At 42.7% G+C, this 18185-nt stretch overlaps 1 protein-coding gene across 4 annotated transcripts in view; it reads right to left on the bottom strand.

The window, feature by feature from the left end:
- Nucleotides 1-18185, bottom strand: part of RPA1 (replication protein A1) — a 58573-nt gene that overhangs the window by 18978 nt on the left and 21410 nt on the right. For all 4 annotated transcript variants that reach the window (XM_054708831.1, XM_008147888.3, XM_054708833.1 and 1 more), the window contains 2 exons: nucleotides 11195-11283; nucleotides 2049-2141 (listed from right to left, as the gene is read on the bottom strand). In XM_054708831.1, the coding sequence (XP_054564806.1) occupies nucleotides 2049-2141; nucleotides 11195-11283 (182 nt within the window). The remainder of the gene's footprint in view (nucleotides 1-2048; nucleotides 2142-11194; nucleotides 11284-18185) is intronic.

The raw sequence follows: 18185 nt of genomic DNA on the forward strand, positions 1-18185 counted from the left end.
CCTGATCCACCCTTCTTAAACTTTTCTCATGTATCAGTGGGCAAGATCATGGGTCAGAAAAAAAAAAAATCAACCTCCTTGACTGGTAAAACTGATGGAAGTCACTAGCTGCATAAGAAAAAGAGCAAAAAGAAAGGCTAGGAAGTAAGGGTCATAGTGGATGAACCATCCCAGGTGAAGGATGCCTGTCACCATTATATCACCTTAAAACACCCCCAGAAAACTCCCAATCCCCCACTGGTCTCCAGGGCTGACCAGTGCAGAACAGTTTATGGGGTTGGGTTTAGTTGGGAGCAAAGGGCAAGAATCAGTTGTTGGTCCAGGACAAGTAGGTGGCCGGCCACCAGGATCCCTTCTGCCTCCTCAGTCCAAGCCCACGAAGCTGCCCCCACGGGGAAAGAATAGGTAATTAAAGCTTATAAGCTCATGAACTCCTTTGCACACTGTTTCTGTAAAGCTTCAACCTCCAAATTCAGAAAATATATTTTAGTCCAATGATTTCATATCTTCTATATCAAAACATTTCTTCATAATGGAATTTGGCTAGAAGTATAAATCTACCATTATTCAGCACTTACTGAGTTTCCACAGCAGGCTATTCTAGGTATTTGTAGCACTTAGTAAAAAAAATATACAGAGACGGTCCCAGATTTTAAAATGTTCTGTTCTAACTGCAGAATTGAGAGAGGGCTACATACACAACAATGATTATGCAAAGAAGCACATGTGCTTTGTAGAATATGTATGTATGTATATCTACCTAACACATAATATACAATTATGTAAAATACACAAACACATCCCGTGTTCATGCCGGTAGCTTCCCCTCAAAACATTTCCAGTCTTTTTTCTTTTACCACCCAGCTGATGTGTGTTTAGAGAACAGATTTTAAAAATTAAATATTAATGTAAGCCAAAGACAGACAACAGAGAAAAATAAGTCTGTGGGAGGAGAGATAAGAATAACATACTCCTATCTGTATTTCGGCAAAAGGAAGTGACTTTTTGGTTACTTACCATTTATTTGTTTATTTTTAAAATAGATTTTTTTTTAAACAGATTTCAGAGAGAGAGGGAGAGAGAGAAACATCCATGATGAGAGAGAACCATCATGACCTCCTGGTTCACGGTCGACACTCAACCACTGAACCACACCGGCTGGGCAGTTATTTACCGTTTTAGAGCATTTATCCTACCACTGCCCTTTAACAGCAGATAATCTGAGAATTGTGTCTGAATAGATGCACTTATAGAGAGATAGAAAGTAGGTAGATAGATTTTGTAAGGTAGATAAAAACATCAAGACCAATGGGGGAAAAGTCACATGTCTTGACAGTTTCATAGAAACATCACTGATGTGCTAACTTTGCCTTTTTTAGACTCTTAGCATTGAACAATAGAAACCAGCTGAGAGGAGAGGATTTGGCGTATGTGAAGCAGTACAGAAAAAAAGCGCCTCTAAAGAGGAATCCAACTAAATTCTACAAATCATCATTTTCAATGGTGGTTCCTGAAGTCAAGGCCAGGAGGAACCAAAATGATTCCATCACAGCCTCTGGGGACCAGCTGCGGAGAAAGTTAAAAGAAGAAACCATTTCTCACCCATAAGACTGAGAAGCAAGTCTACGACCAATATAAATGACACCGCCTTCAAGCTAAGATAAATACTCAAGAGCCCTCCATGGGAAAGTTGGAGAGAGACAAGCCACATTTAATAAGCGGATCCTAGATAGTTAAAAGGCTAGAATTTAAAAGCTATGTAAATTCACAAAGTCAAGAGGGTGTAAAACTCCCAGATGTGAGAAACTGCCAGACATACTATTAACAGAGAACCATCTATCATACCGATAAAAAATGGCATATTAAGTATCTTTAAAATACTATCTTTAATCATTTTTTCAATCATATACGTTGTAATAAGAATTGGACTTATTCTTTGTCACGGATGGCATTCTGAACATTCCCTCTAGTCCCAGATTGAATTTCAAAACATTATTCAAAAGCCTGACACTTATAATCAGCACGTAGCCTCCTGGGGCGGGTCTTACCCATTCCCGAGCTCCCATTCTGTGGCTGGGGCTTGCTGCTGGGTGGACTGGTTGCTGAGACTGGAGAAGGAACTACCTGCTGCTGCCCATGTCCTGAGGATCAAAAGAGAAAGATCGTTTTGGTGCAAATAATTTGGGTTCGAAGATTTAAACTTTAAGTAGAAGAAATACTCTGACAAAATCTGAATGTTCTGATTTTGTCAAAGACTCTCATGGTTCAGAATTCATGCCGGGGCGGGCAGAAGCATGCAGTGAATTTGCTAGGCGGTTCACTTTTGTTTTCATTACATAAAAGGTTGGCTCCATTTACCTTTCACCTGCTTATAATTGATAGCTTTCGGTTTTAATGAGGTTCTCCCCTAAAGCCTTGCCCATTTCTCTCGCATGAACCTGAGGTAAAGTCACTGGGCTGAATCTGTGACAATGCCACTATTTCCATAGCAACAAATCGATGTCATCAACAGAACTCTGTGTTCACGGCAGGCTCTATTAGAAGAAAAGGCTGGGTGGTAGGAAAAACCTAAAAGCAGTTCAATTGTCTCTGAAGTGCTCCAGCTTCAAAGGAAAGCAGACATTCAGGAAGAATTCTACCCCTTCCCTCCCAAACAAAGCCGCCTTATTTTGCAACTGACAGCGGTGGAAAATGAAGAGTTGAAAGAGGTGCAGGTACCATGAAGTGCTGGAGAACGGTCACAGCAGGCAGAGATGCCAGCGGAGTTCAGAAGCAGGTATGTCAAGGAAACAGGAAGATTAAAAGGAAAGGAGGGGAGACGAACATGTCTCTCAAGCAGAAAACAAGAAATGCCCGTATCCTTCCTACAAATGTTTATGAAGTTGAAAATGTTAAAATAGCAAAATACACCTAACTGAAAAAAAAAGAGAGAGATTTACAGAATTTGACTTGCCTAATTGGCACTAAAAGTACAAGTCAACCTAATCTGGGCTGCTCACCAAGAGTGCTTGCAGCACACAAGTGCAGCTCAAAAAAAATTTCCTCGAGAGCCCTCAGAACAAAACGGCGAGCACGGCCGACCAGCGCCCCTCCGGCCGCCTCGCCTCGGCCTTCTCCCATCGCTGGGCTTACTCCTGTGCCTTGGTCTCCAGGCCCTCACTCAGACGGGCACATTACACACTGATGTCATTTCCTCCTGCCAATACTACTCTTCACTGGGACAACTAAATGAGAGTGAGCTGTGCCATTAGAGTAAAATTAATTTAGCATAAAATTAAAAAGGTTAAACAGAATTGTTTATTCTTTAGTTCTTCCTACGGAGAGAAAAATTGTCCTTATTTACATAGAAAGGGGATTCTTGATAATACTGTTCGCTTTTCCACTATCTCTGAATTTACAAAGTGTCACAGAAATTGAATGGAGAACTGCTCTTCTTTGATAATGTGTCTTATGAAGGAACATTTTGAGATCCTACAGTGAACCTTTTTTTTTTTTTAAATCAGTAGGAAAAACATGAGTTGCTCAGTAAATAACATTAGGAGCTAATGGGAGGCTAGGGGGAGGGGGAGAGAATGCATCCTCCCTCACCCCCCCCCCCCCGCTTCGCTTCATGAAATATTCTATTAAAAAGAATGGAAAGATTTAAACATGCAAAGATGTTACCATAAAAATACACAAAGCCCTGCTCTACTCCACCCTAGTTCTTCTCTCTCTTCCACTCTCTCAAATATGTACAAACTCTCAAGTCCTCTTCTCATTACCATGCCTGCTTCTTCAAATATCTTATTAAACAGACCATGGTCATGGGACCATGCTGATCGCTTACCTTTTAGTTTCTATCAAAACGTAACCATAAGAGATCAACCAAAGGATTTGTATGCATGCATATGAGCATAACCAATGGACACAGACAGTAGGGGGGTAAGGTCATGTGCTGGGGGGTGGGAGCAGCTGGGGAGAGGTCAATGGGGGAAAAAGGAGATTCATGTAATACTTTAAACAATAAAAATTTTAAATTAAAAATACAAAAACCAAAAAACGTAACCAGCCTTGCCCTAGCCAGTTTGGTTCAGTAGATATAGCATCAGCCTGCGGACTGAAGGGTCCCAGGTTCAATTTCAGTAAAGGGCACATGCCCGGGTTGTGGGCTCAATCCCCATAGGGGGCGTGGAGGCAACGGATCCATGGTTCTCTATCACCATTGATGTTTCTCTCTCTCTCTCCCTCTCCCTTCCTCTGTGAAATCAATAAAAAATATATATTTTTAAAAGTAACCAACTTTTGCCGAAACCGGTTTGGCTCAGTGGATAGAGCGTCGGCCTTCGGACTGAAAGGTCCCAGGTTCGATTCCGGTCAAGGGCATGTACCTTGGTTGCGGGCACATCCCCAGTAGGGAGTGTGCAGGAGGCAGCTGATCGATGTTTCTCTCTCATCGATGTTTCTAACTCTCTGTCCCTCTCCCTTCCTCTCTGTAAAAAATCAATAAAAATATATTTAAAAAAAAAAGAAAAATGTTACATATTTTAAAAAATAAATAAATAAATAAATAAAATAAAAGTAACCAACTTTTGCCAAAACCGGTTTGGCTCAGTGGATAGAGCGTCGGCCTTCGGACTGAAAGGTCCCAGGTTCGATTCCGGTCAAGGGCATGTGCCTTGGTTGCGGGCACATCACCAGTAGGGGGTGTGCAGGAGGCAGCTGATCGATGTTTCTAATTCTCTATCCCCCTCCCTTCCTCTCTGTAAAAAATCAATAAAATATATTTTTTAAAAAAGTAACCAACTTTTATGAGGCACCTAGAGTAGTCAAATTCAGAGAAAGAAAGGAGAACAATGGAGTGGAAAATGGGGAGTGACTGTTTCACGGGTAGAGAGTTTCAATTTGGGATGACGAAAGAGTTCTGAAGTGGGGATGGCTGCCTAACAACGAGAATGTACTTAAATGCCACTAACTGTACACTTAAAAGGTGGCGAAGGTGCCCTGGCCCGTGTGCCTCAGTTGAGTTGGTTGGAGCATCATCCAGTGTACCACAGGGTCTCAGTCGGGGCATAAACAGGAGGCAACCGATGGATGTTTCTCTCTTGCATCAATCTCTCTCTCGCACATACCAATGAAAAAATATCCTTCGGTGAGGATTTAAAAAATGGTTATGGTATAAATTTTGTTATGTATGCTTCACAACGATTTTTACTTATTTGTTTTTAAGTGATTATTGATTTTTTAGAGAGAGAAAGTAGGCATTTGATAATAGCTACCATATTTTGAGTGCTTACTATGCACCAGGTACAAAATTAAGTGCATTGTGCCATTTAATCTTTAACTCTATGATATAGATAGTATTATTATACCCATTTAACAGAGGAGAAAACTGGGTTTCAGAGGTCAAGTAACTTGCCCAAAGTCACAGAGCTAGGAAGAGGCAAAATGTCATCTTGAACCCAGGTTTATCTGATTAGATCCATCTGCTTCACTATGCAGTTCATTTTTAATTGTAAGCAACCAATCTGGCAGCTAAAATTCTAATTACATAGAACATAACTAATAACCCTAATATCTGGTGGCTGGGAAAAGCTACTAATGTTCTTATCAGAGCAATCATCAACTCCCGCTTTGGACTACATTTGCAAATCTGGCACAGGACACAAGGGACAGCCTCAAAGTAAATGGATGACAAGGGTCCTGGTGCATCCTAAATAGCAACAATTGCTCTTCAATTTAACGCACTGCAACACAGCCACTGACCACAGACCTGAAAGAAATTAGCCTACAGCTAAATTAAAATCTTTCTAAAAATTTAAAATTATACCCTAAAACAGAAATGCAGAGACTCAACTTCGGATAATCTTCTGTGTTGTGCCACCTGCAAACCAAACCATTTCAGTAAGAAGGATAAAGATTGTAATTCGTAGACTCTTTAGCTCTATGCTGGCTTCATGTAACTGGCTCTGACCCAAGGAGGAAAATGGGATATTTAAAAGTAGACTCCAGCCCTAACCGGTTTGGCTCAGTGGATAGAGCGTCAGCCTGCGGACTGAAGGGTCCCAGGTTCGATTCTGGTCAAGGGCATGTACCTTGGTTGTGGGCACATCCCCAGTAGGGGCTGTGCAGGAGGCAGCTGATCGATGTTTCTCTCTCATTGATGTTTCTAACTCTCTATCCCCTCTCCCTTCCTCTCTGTAAAAAAAAATCAATAAAATATTTAAAAGTAGACTCTAGCCCTAGCTGGTTTGGCTCAATGGATAGAGTGTCGGCCTGCAGACTGAAGGGTCCCAGGCTTGATTCCAGTCAAGGGCACATGCCCAGGTTGCGGGCTCGATCCCCAGTAGGGGGCGTGCAGAAGGCAGCCAATCAATGATCTCTCTCTCTCTCTCCCTTTTCCTCTCTGAAATCAATAAAAATATATTAAATATATATATATATATTTTAAAGTAGACTCTAGCTCCTCAAATTAGATAGGTGCACTCACACCTATCTTTTTGTTGTTATTGTTAATCCTCACCCAAGAATATTTTTCCATTGATTTTTAGAGAAAGTGGAAGAGAGGGGGAGAGACAGAGAGCAAGAGAGAAAAACACCAATGTGAGAAAGACACATCAATTGTTTGCCTCACACACATGCCTTGACCAGGGCCAGGGACCAAGCCTGCAACTGAAGTACTTGCCCTTGAAAGGAATCAAACCCGGGACCCTTCAGACCTGGGGCCAACCCTCTATCCACTGAGCCAAACCGACCAGGGTCTGTCACTTTTATTATCATTATAATGGTAAGTGAGCCACCAGCAGATAAAAATTAGGTAACACACGATGGAGTACACAGAGTGACAAAAACTCAATTTCTACTAACAAGTGCTTTCTTAACAACAGGCACAAAGAATATAAAGAGTCAATCCAATAGTTATAATTTCCTGCTGGCAGAAACAGACAGAATTGGGCTGGAAGAAAAAAAAATCCAACTAGTAATAATAAGTAATACTATGAAGTATCATGTAAGAAATTTAAGTCTAAGTAAAATATTACAGCTAGAAATAGTGTAGGTACATAGAACTAATATACATACTGACAAAAATATATAGTGGTTAATATGAGAGATTTAAAATCACCCAATCCAGTATTGTAAGAAATATGAATTGTGTTTGAAGTTTCATTTCTCTACATTTTGAAAATCGTATAAGTATTTATTTGATGTAGTTAGTACTAGTACCAGAGAACAATTTCAGTGCACATTTTGGAATTCCTCTGGCTATTTCTGGGCTGGAGTTAGTCAATCATTTGACTGATCACCCGATATGTCACAGGTTCTGGGTTAGGTGCTGGGAGGATACACACCTAACTTCAGTTCTCTACCCACTAATAGCAGTTCCCTTGCTCTCACGATAGACAATTAGCAAACATTTCTGTGAAACTGGTAGCAATCATTGTAACAAAGCCATTTCTATCATGGCCCAAGTAACACCCGTTATTGACCTACCATGGTTACAAAGACATTCAATAGCAAATAACCCTAAACAGAAAAATGTTCTCATCCTCCTGCACTTAAACAGATCCTGAAGAAAGGGAAGAACCAGTGGAACTGGATACTGAAACAAAGGAGTTTTTCCCACAGTTCTATAGTTCTAACCCCAAACAGTAATTAACCTTTAACCCTTTATCTTTATTCCAAATGCTTTTGCCCTTGAAACACAAAATGTCCAAACAATCACTCAATTAAATACAACATAAAAAAAACACATTAGAAATCTGGCCAAAGGTGATAACATTGGGCACCACCATCTCTCCCTCGTCTCTACAGCATCCAAAGATTTCCGGGAGATGCTGAGAAATGCTGTCTTAGCTGGCCTTCCTAAAAGCTGAGAGTAAAATAAGCCAACTCCTGGTCAGGGCACACACCTGGGTTGCAGGATTGATCCCTAGTCGGGGAGCCTATGGAAGGGTTGATGTTTCTCTCTCTCAGCATGTCCTTAGGTGAGGAATAAAAAATAAAATCAAATCTAGAGGTTCCATTTCTGGAAGAAGCATGGTAATGACCTAGTCCCAAATCTGCCCACTTCTCCTAAAAATTACATAGAGCAACGAAGAGAATAAATACCCACACCAGACCCAAACACCCGTATACAGACTACATCTTTAATGAAACTAGGGAACTAAGAAAATCCACAACTTCTAAATTATGTGAAAGTGAAGCCCCAAACACTACAAACCAAGAAACCACAATGGTAAGACAAAAGCAGGATAAATTATTTAAATGTAAAAAATAAAATCTTGCAGGTACTAGAATAAAACATGGGTGAATGTCTTAACTTTGGAGTGAGGAAGACCTTACTAACTACAGCTTCAAATCCCAAAGTCATAATAAAATAATTGGAAAATTCAACTTCTAAAAACAAAAACACAGCTGCATAGCAAAAACACCATAAGCAGAATAAAAAAGACTTTGTAACTCTTATCAGAGAAAATGGATTGATTTCCCTCTACTTTTAAGTATGTTTTTGTTGTTGTTGTTTTAGTTGATTTCAGAGAAAGGCAGAGGGAGAGAGAATCATCGATTGGCTGCATCCTGCATGCCCCCTACTGAGGATAGAGCCTGCAACCCAGGCATTTGCCCTGACCGGGAATCAAACCCTAACCTTCTGGTTCATGGGTCAATGCTCAACCACGGAGCCATACTTGCCACCCACCGCCACACACTTTTTAAAGAACTCTTAGAAATTGAGAAAAAAAAAAAAAGAGACAAATAAGTAATTTAAAAGTTAGTTCACAAGAAATAAAAGGCCCAGTAAGTGTTTAAAGGGATGCTCACCTTGCTCAGAATAAAGCTTACCTACATGGAGATGCCAGTTTTCACCTATCAGATTGGCAAATATTCAGAACTTTAACAAGAGAGGATGTTATTAATGTTCACATAGCTTCTTCACATACTTGTGAAGAAACCAATATTTTCATGCCTTGCTGGTGGGAACGCAAAATGATACCATTCCATGGAGGGGACTCCAACCATACCTACTACCTTTCTACCACAGATGCATTTACCCACTGATCCAGCAATCTCACTTCTGGCAATAAAACCCCATCTGCCCATAGACCTGCATATATACAAAGTTATTCATTGCAGTAGTATTGTAACAATAGAAAAACAACTCAAGTATCCATCAATAAAGGGCTAGTTATATTATGGAGCAGCCACACAACAAAACACTCTATAACCATTAAAAAAAAAAAAAAAGGGTCCAGCTGGCGTGGCTGGTGGTTGAGCGTAGACCTATGCACCAGGGGATCGAGATTCAATTCCTGGTCAGGACACATACCCAGGTTGCGGGCTCGATCCCCAGTGTGGGGTGTGCTGGAGGCAGCCGACTGATCAATGATTCTCTCTCATTCATCATTGATGTTTCTGTCTCTCCCATTCCCTTCCTCTCTGAAATAAATAAAAATATATTTTTTAAAAAAGAGGAAGATCTCCAAGTGTATATACATATGGAACTATCTTTAAGCTGAAAGTTTTTTTAAAAGCAGAATAAAAAATAGCCCTGGCCAGTGTGGCTCAGTCGATAGGACTGTCATCCATACACCAAAAGGTCCCGGGTTTGATTCCCAGTCAGGGCACATACCTAGGTTGTGGGTTTCATCCTTGGCCACAGTCCGGGCACATGCAAGAGGCAAGAAATTGATGTTTCTCTCTCTCTCTCTCTCTCTCTCTCTCTCTCTCTCTCTCTCTGTCTCCCTCCTTCCCCTCTCTCTCAAAATCAATGAAAATGTCCTCAGGTAGAGGATTTTTTTTTTCAAGACAAGATAGTGTACATAGTATCCTGGCTTTTTTGTACATATGCATTCATTAAAACTTATATAATTTTTAAAAATGGAAATAAATTAAGATATTCAGATAGCTTTTAAAAGAAAACATTAATTGTTGAATAGATTATAGTTACATGCTTCAAGTTAAAACTACAAATTAAGTATTCAGAGAAATCTTACTCCTACCCCTGCCTCCTGCCACACTGTTCTTATCCACCGCTAACCCCTTTAGGCAACCAATTTTAGAGGTTTCTTTTTCCTCTTCATGTGTTTATTTTTATTAGACTTGGTGGTAGAGCAGACAAACCTTCTCCTTTTAGAAGCGCAATGATTGAAGATTTTTTGCCTTTTCTAGACCTATTATTGCCTCTCTTATTTAAAGTCATTGAATGTTTCTAACTTAATGTTTTTCTACATATTTTCACAAGAACATGAAAATCATTATCAAGAGATAACCACTGCCCGGCCAGTGTGGCAAAGTGGTTGAGTGTCAATCCATGAACCAAGAGGTCACCGGTTCAATTCCCGCTGGGGCACATGCCTGGGTTTTGGGCTCGATCCCCAGTAGGAGGCATGCAGGAGGCAGCCAATCAATGTTTCTCTCTCTTCCTCACTCTCCCTCTCTCTCTAAAAGCAATAAAAACATATTTTAAAAATAATAATAATAAAATAATAAAAATATATTATATATATATAATCACTGTTGCCCTGGCCAGGTGATTTGGATGGTTAGAGCATCATCCCAATACGCCAAGGATACGGGCTTAATCCCCCGTCAGGGCACATACAAGAAGCAACCAATGAATGCATTAATAAGTGGAACAACAAACCAATGCTTTTCTCTCTCCCCCTTTCTCTCTAATATCAGTAAATAAATAAAAAATAAAAAGATAACCACTGTTGAGGACTCTGGGGAAATGGCAAGCATAGGAAGCACCAGTAACCTATCTCCCAACCTAAACTACAGTTGCACTGGCAGAATCTGTCTGATATAGCTATTCTGGAGGAAGTAGTCCTGTGGGACTGAGCCGTCAGCCTGTGGGATCTGATGCTAACTCCAAGCAGGTGGTATCAGAACTGAACTGAATTGAATTCTAGGACTCCCAGCGGGTGTCCACAGAGAATTCAAGAACTGGTTAGTGCGGGGAAACCCTCCCTCCATCTAGTCACTGAAGTGCTGGAAATGTGAGTGTTGAGTAATGAGAAAAACAGAGGAGAGATTTTTCCTTTATGGAATCTAATCATCATTTCTTCTGTCCTGAACGAAACGGAAAGAACCTGGGTCCCAGGCCCCCAAATCACTAGTTTTATTAAGACTAACAAATCAAACTGAATCCAAAAGGTAGAATTCCAGATCTATAGAGAGGTATTCATTTGAGTGCTACAACCTATAAAAAGCATTTTACCTTCATTATAGGGCAATGGATTGCCAATCTTTGCTCCAACTGCTTCCGCTGATTTCAAAACCTCTAACTCCATCAAAATAACTACTCTCCTACAAAGGCAAAGAAAGAGAAACAAGTTAGAAAAAATAAATTCAGAAGCCCTTCACATGACAAGCTGCTTAAAAAGCTTTCCCCCAATAATCATTTTGATCAAAACTATTTCCCTCTGTCAGCTGATTTTCATTACTGAATAACTTGAGAAATATATGATAGCAATTCCTACATAAATATTTCCCTAATCTTTCACTGTATCATTATCAAGGCTTTTTATGATAGCAGGGTTTTCATTTCTCATCTAGTCCCTTAATTAAAATGCAGTGCCCTTACGATGTACCGTACCTTCAAGGAGCAAACGATATGATAAGAATTTAGATTGATAAGTATAGGAATATGTGGCACAACAGGCGGTTATCTATTTTTAGAAACCTAACACTTATCTAAATAATTACCTTTCCCGGTGAAAACCAATATGACTGTAGATTTCATTTTAAGTAATTATTATCTAAGAATATACACTTCTTTGACCTATTTTTAACTCTGATTAAAACCCAGCAATAACTTCCCAAGGGCCACAGGCCAAAAAAACCCCTTTCACGTGGTCTTCAGGCTCTGTATGGTCTGGCCTTGCTAATCTCCAGCTCATCTCACACTAGTTCCCCAAGGATCCCTGCTCTATAGGCACACTCTTTTCTTTCAGCTTCTGATATATGCTGTGCCCTCTCCTGCCACAGGGCCTTTGCATATGCACTCTGATGGGGTAGCCTTCTCTTATTCTGCCTCATCTAATACTCATTTTTTTGGCTTTCATCTCATATCACTTCTTCAACAGACACTTCCCTAAACGATGGTTTAGATCAGGTTTCTGTTATCCTCTTTTCTATAGCCATGATTGCTTTCCTTCAGCTCACTTCTATGGGGTTTAATTAACATATCCTACCTAATAATAGACAAATATGCAAATTGACCATACCTCCGACACACCACAAGCCACGCCCACAAGCCATACCCACCATCCAATCAGAGCGAGCATGCAAATTAACCCAAACCAAGATGGCTACAGCCACAGAGAGCAAGGTTTCCTAGGTAACAGAGGAAGCCAAGCTTTCCACCTGCCATTGCTAGGCCTAAGCCTCCACTCAAGCTACAAAGTTTCAATTATAGAAGGTAAACAGATTCAAACAAATGACGGCAGAACAGAGCTTGAGAGAGCAGGCCAGGGTTGCCGCCGGCAACAGGGGAAGCAAAGCTTTCCGCACACCCTGGCCGGGCCCACCCGCTTAAGGCAACAAAGTTTCAATTATAACCCCAGCAGAAATGGCTGCCGGCCTCAGAGGGAGCCCCAGGCTTGGCTCCACTCCAGGCTACAAAGTTTCAATTGTAGAAGGAAAATAAATTCCAGATACCAGGTCCTCCGCTTGGGTTGCCAGGGGGCATGGCCGGCCTGCAAACCACCACAGGCCCCTCGCTCAGGCCGCCCCACACCCCAAAGGAACCCCCATCCTCATCCGGGACACCCTTCAGGGCAAACCAGCTGGCCCCCACCCCTGTACCAGGCCTCTATCCTATCTAATAAAAGAGTAATGTGCAGATTGATCATCACTGCAACACACAATACAGCTGCCCCCATGTGGTCAAAGATCCTGCCCCCATGTGGACACAAGATGGCCACCACAAGATGGCCAGCAGGAGAGGGCAGTTGGGAGGCACCCAGCCTGCAAGGGAGGGCAGTTGAGAAGGACCAGGCCTGCAAGGGAGGGCAGTTGGAGGTGATCAACCCTGCAGGAGAGGGCAGTTAGGGGTGACCAGGCCGGCAGAGGAGGGAAGTTGGGGGCAAACAGGCTGGCAGCGGAGTGGTTAGGGGGTGATCAAGCTGGCAGGCAGAAGCGGTTAGGGGCAATCAGGAAGGCAGGCAGGCAAGCAGTTGGGAGCCAGCAGTCCTGGATTGTGAGAGGGATGTCCCATATTGGAGAGGGTACAGGCTGGGCTGAGGGACAACCCCCCTCCGTGCATGAATTTCGTGCACTGGGCCACTAGTATGAACATAAAATTATTACTATACAAGAGGCCCAGTGCACCGGGTGGGGGAGGGGGTCCCCCTCAGCCTGGCCTGTGCCCTCTTGCAGTCCGGGAGCCCTCAGGGGATGTCGGACTGACGGCTTAGGCCTGCTCTGTGGGGAGCGGCCCTAAGCCGCAGTCCGACCTTCCTCTGCAGGAGGCAACTGGCTGGCCCCAACCCCTAATCGACCCTCCTCTGCCGCCGGCGCCCTCCCACCCTCCAATCGCCATCCCCTCCCTCTGCCTGCTGGCAAGCGACTTGGTTGGCCTGGTGCTGCCTGCTCGCCGGCCCCGCCCACCACCGCCAACCAGTCATTCCGCTGTTCGGTCGATTTGCATATTACGCTTTTATTATATAGGATAATATATATGTTCATTATTTATTTATTCATGCATACAGGGGGGGCAAAAGTAGGTTTACAGTTGTTCATATGGAAAATAATACAATAATTAATGATATAAGAATAAACTGTTTTGCATTCACAACTGCAAACCTACTTTTGCCCACCCCTGTATCTATAATGCATATTCATGATTTGATCATCTATTTCTCCTACTAGACTATACTTTCGATGAGGGCAGGTGTCCTCTCGTGCTTACAACTGGTCCACAGTTGTTACTCTATACAAACTTGGAAGAACATCATGATCACATCTGTATTTTAAAGAAAATACAATATGAAAAAGGAATTTTAGGGAAACACAAGTGGAGGCAGAGAGGCCAACAGAAAAGAACTGATGGTAGTGGCAACACAGATAAAAACTTGTAAAAGGTGGATGGGTTGAAGCAATATTTAAGGAGTTATAAACCCAACTTCACCATGTTGCATCCTTTAAATGATCTGATGGCCATTATTTTGAACTTTTACATACAAATGATCAGTTTGTGCTACTTTTTTATCAGGTTTTCATATCAAGATTATATCATTTCAATAAAATAAGTGTAAAACTATTTATTCCTGAAAATCAGATACAGATTCTCTATAAAAACATCAGATAGTTAGTGGTGGATATTTCCCTCCAAAATTATACAAATTACTTCCTAAAAGAAAAAAAAAAAGGAAGGCTTATCAATCACTTAGCATTACCTTAATACTAAAACCTTAGAGAAAACACACTAAAAAAAAAAAGTGTTTTATAATATACATACATCCTAAATAGAATGTTAGCAAGATGAATCCAGCAGCATATCACAAGCATACACCAATCCAAATGTACAGAAAACACAGATAAAAACACATTACGACTTTACAGGGATATAACCAGCAACATCCAGACAGTGAGAAACTGCATGAGGGTAAAGAACGAATTATATTGCCCTGGCAAGTGTGACTCTGGTGGGGGCGTCGGCCTGCGCACAGAAGGGTTGTGGGTTCGATTTCCAGTCAAGGGCACATACCTAGGTTACAGGTTTCTTCCCAGTCAGGGTACATGCAGGAAGCAAACGTCAATATGTCTCCATCACGTTGATGTTTCTCTCCCTCCCCCCCACCCCTTCCTTTCCAATCTCTCTTAAAAACAAAGAACAAAACAAAACAAAAACAAAGGGAAAAATATCCTCTGATGAGGATTAACAAAAACAAAACAAACAAACAAAAAGAATGAACTGCCTGGTTTTTTCAACAACTAAAACAATAAGGGGGAAAATTTTTATGGAGGAGGAACCTACAGATTCAGAGACTTAAAAGAACTATCGTCCTACTGTAGTGTGAACTTTACTTTGGATCCTGATTCAGATAAATTATTTATACAAACACAGACATGAATAGTTGTTTCTAGTTGTTTCTCTCTTTCTCCCCGCTCCCTCCCTCCCTTCCACTCTCTCTAAAAAGCAATGGAAAAAATATCCTTGGGTGAGGATTAACAATAGCAACAAAAAAGGGTTCTTGTCTTTCAAAGATATATACTAAGATATTTATGGATGAAATAATACATGTAAGATTTGTTTCAAAATTATAGAGGAGAATAAATGTGGAAGGGACAAGACAAAACTAGATTGAATATCAGGTGATATAATTTGAAGCTGTATGATGGAACATATGGGTAGTCATATACTACATTCATTTTATTAAATATGTTTTTATTAATTTTAGAGAGAGAGGAAGGAAGAGGGGGAGAGAGAAACATCTTAGGCTGCCTCCTGCATGTCCCCTACCCAGGATCAAGCCCAAATCCTGGGCATGTGCCCCAACCAGGAATTGAACTGGTGATCTCTCGGTGCACGGGACTACACTCAATAAACTGAGCCATACCGGCCAGGGCTTCATATATTACACTAGAGGCCCGGTGCATGAAATTCGTGCACGGGTGCGGTCCCTAGGCCTGGCCGGCGATAGAAGCGCGAGCATCCGGTGTGGAAGGGCAGGTCCCAGCTGACCTCTGGGCCCCTGGCAGCACCTGGGCCCTCGGGCCCCAGCACAGCCCCCTCCGCCTGAGTCATGGTGCCCGAGTCCCCACGCGGAGATGCAGTAAGCGCGGGCCGGACGCTGCCAGGGCGCGCGTGGACCTCTGAGCGGCCCAGCAGCACTGCATGGAAGCCGGGCGGGCAGTGCGTGCTCTCCTGGCCGGCCTTGCAGACCCGCTCCTGCATGAACCCACAGAGAGCCAGACCGGCCCCTGCGGGTCCAGCCCCTGGGGTCCTGGCAGCTGTGCCCGGCTCACCCGGAAGAGGTCGCGCAGGTCCGGCACCTGAGAGCAGGTGCTTTCCTGGCGCGTGAGCCCTAACATCCCGGGGGAGGTTAGCAGGGGAAGTGAGAGCGAGCTTGGCAGACTCAGCGCACCTCCATCTCCGTCACCCCCACCCCCAGGTAGCCGGTGAGAGGTCGCAGCCTCCCTGCCCGGGCACCACGGGAGGTTGGTCGCCGCCACCCACCCCCAGTTCCCAGTCCCAGCCTGGGCCCAGGCCCAATTGGGAGATCAGGGCCTGCAGGCCACTGGTTGGTCTGCAGGGCGATCGGTCGGGGCTGGGACCTCCACTCGGCTCCCTCAGTGCCTGGGAGCTGGGCAGCGGCCCCGCCCCCCCACTTCTGCCGCTGGTCACTCTCTGTGGGGCGACCGTCGGGGCGATTGGGCCCCCACTCACACCTGCCTTGGCCTGGTGCCGCCCGCTCACCTGCTCCACCATCCTGCCACGGTCCCGCTCTCATCGGGGCCCAATGGGGCTGGCACCCCTCCACTGCCGCCCGCTGCCAGTGTGGCATCACCAACGCCCACCATGTTCCGTGCTGCTCCTTGGTGGTCAGTGCACGTCATAGCGAGCGGTCGAACTCCCAGTCGAGCAATTTGCATATTAGGCTTTTATTATATAGGAGGATATAGGATTCTTGAATGAAAAGACTATCAAAAACTATATAAATTTAATGCAATTCTTTGCATTCCAACATGACTTTTGTCCTTTCTGACTATGTAACTCTAGAATTCATAAGGAAGGATAAACACAGAACTGCCAACAAAATCTGGGCAGGGGGAGTAAAGGAAGACATCACCTACAAGTGATTAAAATATTCTACAGATGACACTTCAACTGAAAACAGTAAGGCACGTGTTACCATCCGTGCTTGTGAGGACGTGGAGAAAATGGAACCCTCATACATTGCTAGTGTGAATGCAAAACGGAATAGCCACTTTGGAAAACAGTCTGGTAGTTCCTCAGAAAAATTAATCATAGCCCTGGCAAGTGTGGCTCAGTTGGCTGGGCATTGTCCCATGCACCAGGAGGCCACCAGTTCGATCCTGTCAGGGCACATGCCTGGGTTGCAGGCTCAACCCAGCAGGGGGAGTGCAGGCGGCAGCCAATGGATGCTTCTCTCTCCTCTCTCCCTTCCTCCCTCTCTAAAATCAATAAAAACCTATTTTTAAAAAATTAATCATTTGAAACACAATTCTACTCCTAGATAAACAGATATATACAGAAGAAATTAAAACATGTCCACACAAAAACTTGTACTCAAATGTCTACATTATTATTCATAATAGCGAAGAGGTGGAAAACAACCGAATGTCCAAACAAATACGTAAACAAAATGTGACATATCCATACAGTGGAATATTATTTGGCGGTAAAAGGAATGAAGTACATTCCAAGTCAACATGGATTGACTTGAAAACATTATGCTGAGTAGAGGCTAGTCACAAGGGACCACATATTATATGATTTCATTTACATGAAATATCCAGAATAAACTATAGAGACAGAAAGATTTGTAGTTGTTGATGGCTGGGAAGGATGGCGAGTTTGGGAATAATGGTTAAAGGGTTCAGGGTTTATTTGGAGGGGTGATAATCTAAAATTAATTGTGGTAATGGCTGTACAAGTGAATGTACTAAAACCATTTTACACTTTAAATTGATGAACTGTATGATATGTGAATTATATCTCATTAAAGCTGTTACCACCCTAGCTGGTTTGGCTCAGTGGCTAGAGCATTGGACCACAGACTGAAGGGTCCTGGGTTCGTTTCCAGTCAAGGGCACATGCCTGGGTTGCAGGTTCGATCCCCAGTAGGGAGCATACAGGAGGCAGCCAATCAATGATTCTCTCTCATCATTGATGTTTCTATCTCTCTCTCCTCTCCCTTCCGCTCTGAAAACAATAAAAATATATTTTAAAAAAGAAAAATGTCATTGGTTGACTTTATAAAAAAAAAAAAAGCTGTTACCAAAAAAAGAGGAAAAAAAGGACATATAACCTCCATGGCACTGACACAGAATCGACAAAGAGATCAATGGAAAAGATGGCAAACTCAGAATAAATTAAATAAATGAAATACCGGTCTCTCTGTATCTACTTCTGCCACCAACCATCAATTCTCCACAGAGCTATCAGAATAACCTTTTGGAAACTTTTTAAAACTTAAATCAGATCATACCACTGCTACCCTTCTCAACACCCCATGGCT

This window comes from Eptesicus fuscus, chromosome 20 (genome assembly GCF_027574615.1).
Source record: "Eptesicus fuscus isolate TK198812 chromosome 20, DD_ASM_mEF_20220401, whole genome shotgun sequence".
NCBI lineage: Eukaryota > Metazoa > Chordata > Mammalia > Chiroptera > Vespertilionidae > Eptesicus > Eptesicus fuscus.